Below are 9,720 nucleotides of genomic sequence, written 5' to 3' on the forward strand. Positions count from 1 at the left end.
ACTAGAAGACGTATCTTATACCGTTGGAAAGCTCTTTTGAAAAGGAACACAACTAAACATGTTTCACCAAACAAAAACATCATTTATAATAGCCGAAAACTCATCAAGTGATCATTAAACGTTCATTTTTAAGGTTTCAAGTTCTTCAAATGCAATTTGAGTTTCGGGAAACTAATTCACACATATAATATGCCGTTTTGAAGGTAATGAAACATACATTACAACTAAACACTAATAATTAACATTCCATGGCATTCAAGCATCCAAAAATTCATGTCAAGAACTATCAAACCCTAGTCAAACATCTCAAAATCAATAATCATGTTTTTGAAGTTTTCTTAATCAACCTACGCATCAAAACGAAGCTAGTGATACTAGTAACACAATTAAAACATGAACTTTAACAATCAAACAACATTTAATCTTCCAAAATGCAAGATTAAGCAAACCCATTTCAAATGTTCAAACTAGTTACTCAAAACAACAAATCGAGCAAGTAAATCATATATTCATGTTATACACGAGCCATAGACACTAATTAACACTTTTATAATTCAAAAACATCAAGAACACAAAATCTAGTAATTTTAGAAAGTTACCCAAATGAGATGAAATTGGTATCAAGTCGAAGAGGATGAAGAGAGGATTCCAAATATGTAATTTGTTTTGATGTTAGCCTCCAAATCCGAAATTAGATGATGAATCTTGGTTGAGTTCTTGAGAGGAAATGGAAGTATGAAAAGAGAGAAAGAGAGAAAATGAGAGGAGGAGGTTGAAGGTTTGACTAGTTGACCTAGTCAAATCTTTGACCTCTTTGCAAGTTTAGTCCCTCTAGTTCGGGTGCGGGTGCGTGAATTAACCAAACGAATTATTTTGAATTACACGAGAGTACGAGAGATGTTAAAATCCAATAACGAAAATATTTTAAGAATGTAGCTAATGGAGGATACGAATCGAGATACTGAGGATATTAAATAATAAAATATATAAAAAAAAGACGGCGTTAAAAATAATTTAACGGAAAAAATGCGGGATGTTACACAAGTTGTAGTCGGGTGCGTTAAATTACCTGAACGAGATAATTTGAAACGCGTATTAACGGGAGATGTTATAAACATATAACGGAGTTTAAAATAGTTAAACGGAAAAGTAGACGGAAAAAGGCGGGATGTTACAATATTTATGCCTTGAACCAACAAAAACTTGTTCTTTGGAGACATGTAGAAGGGAATAATAATTTTTGGGAAATTGTTGTAAGCTACGTTCCATATAACTGTGATAAGCCTTCTACAAAATATTACCTAACAAAATCTGATCAACATCTTTTACTAGTTTCCGTGGATGTGTTTGAAAAATCGGTTGAAGTACACAAGTTGAATAAATCTACATCGAAACTTGAGAAGCTAAAGAGCTTGGGAAAATATGTGATTTATGTTAGTGAAACATCATGTTTATGCATTGAAGCTACAACACCAAAAATGGAGAATAAAGTCTACTTTCATCAGTCGTATTCACAACACGACACGATACTTTTCTATTCACTTGAAACAGGGAGGTTTCACGCATTGGAAGACGACAACATGCCAGGAAGTTTTGGGGATTTATTCAAGCATAAACGACTTCTACGCCCTCATGCTTGGATTGGGCCGGGTTGTTCTTAGATAAATTCATTGTAGTATCATTATTAGTTATGTTTCTTTCAAGACTAAAGCATGTCATAATAATTACTGTAAATGTTTGTCCAGAGGATAAAAATGATTAATGTCTTCTTTGGGATTACAGTTTGTAATAACAATCTCTGCTTTTTATATTCAGATGAATTCATTAGAAATTGACGTTCCGAGGCTTTCGGCATGTTTGACTAATTCGAACCAAAAATCTTTTAGCTAATTTATTCTAATTTGACAAGTATGAGATAATAAAGCACCATAATAGCTTTTGTCTCCGACGTACAAGTTGTTCATTTTTATTGTCAAAGACTCGAGATCGATGACATGGCCCATAACCAATATAGAAGAGTCATTTTTATTGTCAAAGACTCGAGATCGATGACATGGCCCATAACCAAGATAGAAGAGATGACCCCATGACCGCCCACAGGGGTGTCTTCCGTGCATGTGCGAAGTGTGCAGCCGCACAGGGTCCCAAATTTTTTAGGGGCCCAAAATTTTGAAAAACCTATGTAATAATTTATTTATTCGTACATCGTAACGGAATATATTACTTGCGGTCTATCATCTAACAAGAAAGAATTAATAGATTGACGTTTATAGGTATTAAAAACAATATAATAGGAGTATTAACTATAAAGAGTTGACTAATTACTTTGTTACAAAAAATGTTAGGATTACGATTTTATATAAACAATAGTGTAACTATAACGAGTTGACAACTATTTGAGAATAATACTTTATGGTTGTTTTGAAATTTTTTAATTTTATTGATTACGCTATCATAGTATTATATATTATACGTATTGAAAAAATTAACATTTATAGAGGTCATTTTTAAGTTTCGAACAGGGCCTCCAAAAATAGCGAGACGACCCTGACAGCCCAGAAAGAAAGAGAACAAAAGTTTCAATAAATGGCCCCATTTATTAACCATATAGCACAAACAAATTTGTATTAAGATATGTCTGGCAATAGGTATGCTTCGTATGAACAAACAAAATTGTATTCTTTATAGAAGATGAAGAGTAAAGATGGTTGTTATTTTTCATGTTTACATGCTTTCATAGAAAATGAAGAGATACAACATGCAACATCATAAAGTTCACTTGTAATACAAGTATATTTCTACTCTCTTTCTGTTTCATTTTCTGGCAATAATCTGACAGAAAATAAAGCTTTTGGATTCACTCAGGTACATACTAATTGACCGAATGCTAATCTGATTTCTTCAATAAACTCAACAATACACCGGCACTTAGAGTAGTTGCCACGCAGCCTAGGGAAACTTCAGTTGATACATGGTACCCTGCACATGAAATATAAGCAAGATTTTAGTCATTATCGTAAGTTATAGGGTGCAAGATGGACGTGTTGGATAAATAATTTAAACAAGTTCAGATTGAAACTTTTCTTTTACTATGCTCGCACTAGATTATAATTATAATTATTATTATAATTATAAAAATAAAAAAATAAGAAAGCCACAATTGATATCATTTATCTGATTAATGATTTAAAAGGTTGCATGTATGATAAATCATCTTTTAGCAACTTTCAGCCGGTTTGACCTGTTTCCTTTTTCAAGGAAAAAAAAATTTACTTGACCCATTTGAGAAAAAGCACGATCCAAATTGACCCATTCATAGGTAAATGAGTCAATATTAAAGGGACCGGACATTATCTTTAGTGTGAGCAGAAAGAATCTGATAACGAAGATACTCACCAAAGAAATCGAGGATCATCTTGCTTCCGATAAAGCCAAGAACTATGCCGATGGAGGGCTGGTAACAAAACGAGTAACATTTTAATGGTTTCAATAAAACTACCATTTAACCATTTAATTTAATAAAAAATGCAGTAAGTATTTTAGTTGATGAAGAGTTACCTGGAGGTACTCCAATTCTCCCATGCTTTCTGAAATCAGTGTATACAGAGACCTTAAACCTGCATCAAACACAAACTGTATCATGAAATTATATTTGACCAATTAGATAAAAGTCAGCCCTAATTTCAATGAGCACCAAATTATACCTAAAATGGCAAACAGATTAGACGAGAAAACAATGAAGGGGTCTCTTGTCACACCAAAAACTGCTGGTATAGAGTCAACCTAGAAAAGATTGATATAAAGTATAAAATGACAGATATTGTTAGTATATAATATAAATATATATTATATACACACATGATACAATATGTTAAACGTGGAGTCGGGAAAAATTAACCGTACGGCAAATGCAATATCACTGAGTTCGATGACAGCTACAGTGAGAAGCAATGGTGTAGCCTGCCCAAAATGTTTGATGCCTGTTAGAAACCAAATAAAGGAACAATTCAACATGACACTTCGAATTTAGAATATGTACCAATAAAAGATTCATAATTGTTTACTACGGGTACTATATACAGACCCGAGTCAACCAGTTACCCAACCCGTCCATCTTGGCACCTCTAAACTCATTATAGAAAACTATGACAAACAACAATTTTAGGTTTCCTTCTTATGCTTGTGCATGTAATATTAACTGTATTAACAAACTTTAGAAATATCCATATCTATTGCTTACTTTCCATACTCCATTCACGACTGTAAAAAACTTATTGCCATCATATGAAGCTGCCAAACGAGAAATGAGCACAAGTTAATCAACAAGTAGGGCGAAACTATGTAAACATAACCATTTTTACAATAAAGAAGAACAATTAAAATGAGCTTTAGAAAATATAGACACTATCAATACTCAGATTTACCATATGAACAAAAAATGGACAGAACTTATTACATGTTACTGGAATGACTTTTTGGCATGTCTTTACGATAAAATTGTCGGATAAATCATCGTCATCATCTTCAGAAGCAGTAAACAACTACAGAAAAAGATGGAAATATACATAAATAATTACTAAAGTGAAAACTGGAATAATTTCTGAAAAGAACAAAATACAAGGCCTAACAAACACCAAATTCATCATGGTGATTAGTGATCTTAACAGTTTATGTGATTTGAATTGTAGTTTTCATGTGAGATAAGGCTTGTTTGGTAAAATTCATAAAAGTAAGTAAGAAAAACGTACCTTAAAGGACGAAAATAAAAGTATTGATGCCAGCAGCAAGTTCACAGCCTCGAACCTCTAAACGTAATTGAAAAGTTTTAGAATTATATCTTACACATGATACATCCATTACATAAAAAGCCATAAGGTAAAGCATGATATAATCATAGATGTAGGTAAACATTGTAATCATTGTAAATAAAAAAAATTATACAAAATTATCTACAATCATCTTAAGTTAAATTCTGGAAGGTTCTATATAAATTTCATCAATTCCTTTTCTGAAAATCTGATGTTCACATAAATCATGACATTGATATGCGTCAATATAAGATTTGCACAAAAAGTTATTATTTAATTTATATGGTTCTTATACGATAATTTATAAGTGTCAAAAAGTTTATGTCATAATTAAAAGTACTCGAGTACAACAAAAAAAAAATTCTTTAATGTAAAGTCAACTATGCGATTTGCATAAGAAAGATGGAGAATTATTATACTTTTATTTAATTTCATATTTCATTTAAATTTAATGTAAGAAATGACCTGAAGGGTTGCGGTTCCAAGAAGAATCAATGACAAACGGAAAACTATAGCACCGGCAATGCCGTATGAAAGCACCCTATTCTGTGATCACCACATGACAAAATAAACATTGCATCTGAATTGTTAATTAAGGGTTATACTATTAAGTAATTTGCTGAATATGCAGGGAAGTATTAAATTATAATATTATCTGGATAATAAAAGATGTTAATACCGCACCTGATAAGCAAGTGGCACCTTGAAGTATTTGAATATCAAAACAAAGACAAAAAGATTATCCACAGACAAGCTTTGTTCAAGCAAGTACCTATACGAAAACCCTTTATCACATGAAAATGGAAATTTCTGTTGAGATGTCTACACGGGGCCATTTCAACCTATTTGTAAGAAAATTGGTCAATTTGGGTTATATTTGATTGCTAACAGGTCAAATGGGTAGATAAATTGCTTTATACATAGAGTTAGACCATAACTTACTTGATGAGTCAACCATCACAAGATAGCCAAGTGGTTGGGGCCCTGAGTTCATTGCAATAGGTCTCAGATTCGAATCCTGTCTAGGACGAATATTTTGTGTTGGCCAGGGATGAGTTGGAAACAACCAGGAAGTAATTCTGATGGGCATCATACATCAGAGTATGGGGTCGGATTACTCGTCCCCCGGGTAACCCGAACAGAGAAAACCTTCTACCTTTACTTGATGAGTAAACCTATGTAACTCAAGCAACCCCATTAACCCGATTAAAAAATTACCCATTTGACCCGATTAAAAGATTACACATTTGACCCGATCAAAAAATTACCCATTTGACCCTTAAACCCTCTCTGCTAATTTTACACCTATAAAGACAATGTCTCTGGCAGATTGTGTTTCCTTTTTTGGGTTTGACAAACTTGCAAGCTAAAATACGGAATTGCCCGTATGTCAACAACTCAACAATCAACGCTATGATTCAATGATGTTAAGATGTTACACTTTTTGGTGCACAATATTCCCAATTGCATAGTTACTGAAGGTACTTTAGACATATGATCAATAATCAAACATTTTAATTGAACTAGTGCACCTATTTGTAACGATCAATATAATAATTTATATACTTTCATATGCATATAAAAAAAGAATTTCAAGCTCATACCCAGCAAAGAACTCTGATGCCTTGCCGATTCCTTCTTTCAGTCCCAGACCAACACCAAATGCTACAGCTGAGAACACCTAATACAATGAAAGCTCGATATTGACTCTTAAACGAGAGTAATTAAAACATATTGACTTTAAGTTCATAATAATCAGGTTATACTTACACACAAGGCTACAGTTTTAACAGATGTCTTGTAATTTTCAAGATCTTTGGTCTTCTCTTCTACATTGTTAACAATTATGAGATGATTATTTGATTTGTCCTTTCCATCGTATGAATTGGAAGAGGATGTCTCTCTCTCTGATAGAAAGATCACATTGTACAACAACAGTGAGTAATTATTTAACAAATGATAACTGATAATCATTCAAGTTCTTAAACTTTTATTCATTTATTTTTCTGATATTTTGATGTCAACAGAATCACATATTATTATTTATGGATTGTTTTATCTTGTATGAAAAAAGTTGCTCTATAAAGGTCACTGATTTGTAACTATAACTATAAACTTACCTACCTAGTACTGGCCATAATATACTGTTGACAACCTAAACATTACAATCACAATATATCCTAACACCCCTATTTCATTATCCCATATTAAAATTAAATTACAAAAATAGTAATAAAGATTGAAACTTTAACCTGAAGAAACAACAGATTCTTCTTCTTGTTGTCCAACTCCTTTAGCATATACAATTCGTAACTTCCTATTTCTACATACACCTATAAAATTAAAAATTAATTAACTAAAAATACGACAAATACTCAGAGTCACACAGTAAGTTTTGGTGATACCTGAACTGTATGATAAATTAGGGGATTTTTGGAGATAAACCCATTTGGGAAACTGAGTTGAACAAGTTGAAATTGAAGTAAACCTAAAGAGACCCGCATCAAATTGAATTAGTGGGGGTTGCATTCCATTTTGTATTATTGATGCTAATTTCATGGCTTCAAACCTTCAATTTCTTTGTGTTATATATTGTATTTATAATTTAAATTTGAATCTGAATCTGAATTTTTTTGTATGGTATTCTAAGTATGGATTACAAGTGAATATAATTGTGAGATCCACGGAGTTTTTGAGCTCAGATGACCACCTTGGTCATTGGTGTATGATCCTTCAAGGAAATGAAAATTGTTCATTTTTAGCCCCTTATTTATGAGGTACTTTATACTGTATACCAAAACCTTTGTTTTCAAAGCCTGTCACTTTGGCACTAAAGAATAATTCAACTGATGTCTAAAGCTTTGTTTATAAGCTTTGATTAGTTTATAAGCTTTGAGGATGTTAACCATATTTGTGCAGTTAAGATACTTAGTTAAATATTTAATGACGATCTTAGTGTATGCAACCTCGAAGCACACCATCACACTTGCATTGAAAATCTTGCTTTAGACTACTCGTATCCATGACATATGTCTTTACACATCAGCGTCGCTCAACATTTCCTTCTCATCACTAACATATCACACTACACTAGTATCCATGACATACTCCTTTTTACCATCAAATAGACCCACCTTAATTAACTAATTAAAACATTGTACTACTTTTAATGAATAATGTACAATAAAAAAGTACCAACAACTCTGATCTAATATGCTCGACAACCGTGTGGGTAGCACAATCTTCCAGCGACGCTCTAACCACATTTCCTAGCAACGGCGCCGTTAGAAGGAAGCTTAAATGGAGCTCCAACAACGCTCCCGCGGGCTAGCAGTAGACTAAGAATTACATTGTAATGGGTTTGCATTGGAAATATGGAAGTTTGGGCAAGCCACCTGGTTGTTAATATATCACATAATCCCTTTGAATAAGACCATTTTTAATGGTGATAGCGTGATAGGATGTGATAGAATTTTTGTGGAGTATAGTATGTGGCAATTGTGATGAAGTGATTGAGTTTGTAATGGTGATGAGATGTGATAGGGAGAGGTCTCACAAATTTTTATTTTGTTTTTCATTTTTTGTTTAAGTTATTTATTACTAATTTCATTTTTTATAAAACTAAACACATATATAAAATATTAAAACGATCACAGTTTATTAATAGTCCTACAAATACAAAAGTTAAAACGTCCTAAATATGAAAATCAAAACGTTCTAGAAATATAAATTACAATAATTTAAAGTCCTAAAAGTTAATAATATGATTATATATACAAATTTAATATTTATCAATCGAGTCATGACTCACATATCCTGACTCGAGACTACTCGGGACCCGACTGGTCTAATTGTATAAGATACAACTCAATTAGACAAGGGCGTGTCTTGTCTCGTTCTTTTTGAGCATCACATAAAATATTCGGAAACATGAAGAAAAATTCTTTCATGTCATCGTCGAAATACACAATATCCGAAAATACGATCGGTATTTCTTCTTCGAGTAACTTGTACAACTTTGATAAATAAAAGTCAGTAATCATCAAATGATTTTTTTCCTTGTCAGCGTATGACTTCCAATCATACGCTACTTTACGGGGTAACCCCGTATCGTACGTCATCAAGACCTTAATCGGAACCATAGAGTAAAAGTGTGTGAAATGGTTGATAAACTGTAGAGAAATTGTAAAAATGTATGTAAAAATGGTTGAGTTGTGTGGTTTTTATAGGTAAAACCTATTATAAAAAAATAAAATTTATTAAAATTACAAAAACTATGCGCTCCATATGACCGTTTTATTTTAAAAACTTTTTCATTTTTTGTTTATCAATGGATAAAAAGCTATCAGCGAATAAGAACTCGCCACGTCACCCATCACGAACCAAAACTTCCCATGATACTGTCGTCGCGCTAGCCATTTTTTCATCCCGTCACGCCGCATTGTGGCGGCATGATGGTCTAAGTAACGTCCGGAAGGAGTGGTTGCGTCGTTAAGTTATCTTAGAAAGGTCTTAAGTTCGACCCCCTCGGATTGGTTCGGGTTTCCTCCAGGGGTAGCAGTTGGGGGCGGGTTATGCAACTGCAGGAGATGATCGCGTGGGTGGTTTGGTCCCCCTGGGTGATCCCAAAGTGCTGTTAAAAAAAAGTAAAAAAATAAAAATAAAAATATACGGAGTGTATGAGTTGAGTTTTAATCACAATTAACTTGCTTTATGTATTTTGTAAGTTAATCCAGTGTTGAAGTGTTGAAATTTGAATATAATGTATTCTTAGCGTAGTTGCTAATTTATACTGGAAGTCTTGGGAGTTACGCACTTGTGACTTTAGTACCTGTAGCAAGTTAACTATATACGAGAAACTTTGCTTCATTACTTGTGAATGATAACATCGACAAAGTTATCAAAAATCTCA

At 32.9% G+C, this 9,720-nt stretch overlaps 1 protein-coding gene across 1 annotated transcript; it reads right to left on the bottom strand.

The window, feature by feature from the left end:
* Positions 1–2,660: 2,660 nt before the first annotated feature.
* Positions 2,661–7,479, bottom strand: LOC139844260 (thylakoid membrane protein TERC, chloroplastic-like). Its single transcript, XM_071834478.1, has 14 exons — positions 7,214–7,479; positions 7,061–7,141; positions 6,579–6,715; positions 6,413–6,489; positions 5,493–5,580; positions 5,274–5,354; positions 4,749–4,805; positions 4,457–4,541; positions 4,241–4,290; positions 3,904–3,960; positions 3,705–3,783; positions 3,559–3,617; positions 3,397–3,454; positions 2,661–2,979 (listed from the first exon to the last, which is right to left on the bottom strand). Exons 1-14 carry the CDS (start codon positions 7,365–7,367, stop codon positions 2,888–2,890), a joined length of 1,155 nt encoding a protein of 384 aa, XP_071690579.1. The 5' UTR covers positions 7,368–7,479; the 3' UTR covers positions 2,661–2,887.
* Between the last annotated feature and the right edge of the window lie 2,241 nt (positions 7,480–9,720).

The sequence above is a fragment of the Rutidosis leptorrhynchoides genome, chromosome 4, assembly GCF_046630445.1.
Source record: "Rutidosis leptorrhynchoides isolate AG116_Rl617_1_P2 chromosome 4, CSIRO_AGI_Rlap_v1, whole genome shotgun sequence".
Lineage (NCBI taxonomy): Eukaryota > Viridiplantae > Streptophyta > Magnoliopsida > Asterales > Asteraceae > Rutidosis > Rutidosis leptorrhynchoides.

What these genes read in the sequence shown, in the direction of transcription:
- LOC139844260 (XM_071834478.1), bottom strand. Translation starts at nt 7,367, where the DNA reads ATGAAATTAGCATCAATAATACAAAATGGAATGCAACCCCCACTAATT. An exon ending in TTTTATTTTCGTCCTTTAAG is followed by an intron (nt 4,542 to 4,748) that starts GTACGTTTTTCT and finishes CTTTTTCTGTAG; the next exon opens with TTGTTTACTGCTTCTGAAGA. An exon ending in GAGAATTGGAGTACCTCCAG is followed by an intron (nt 3,455 to 3,558) that starts GTAACTCTTCAT and finishes TTTTGTTACCAG; the next exon opens with CCCTCCATCGGCATAGTTCT.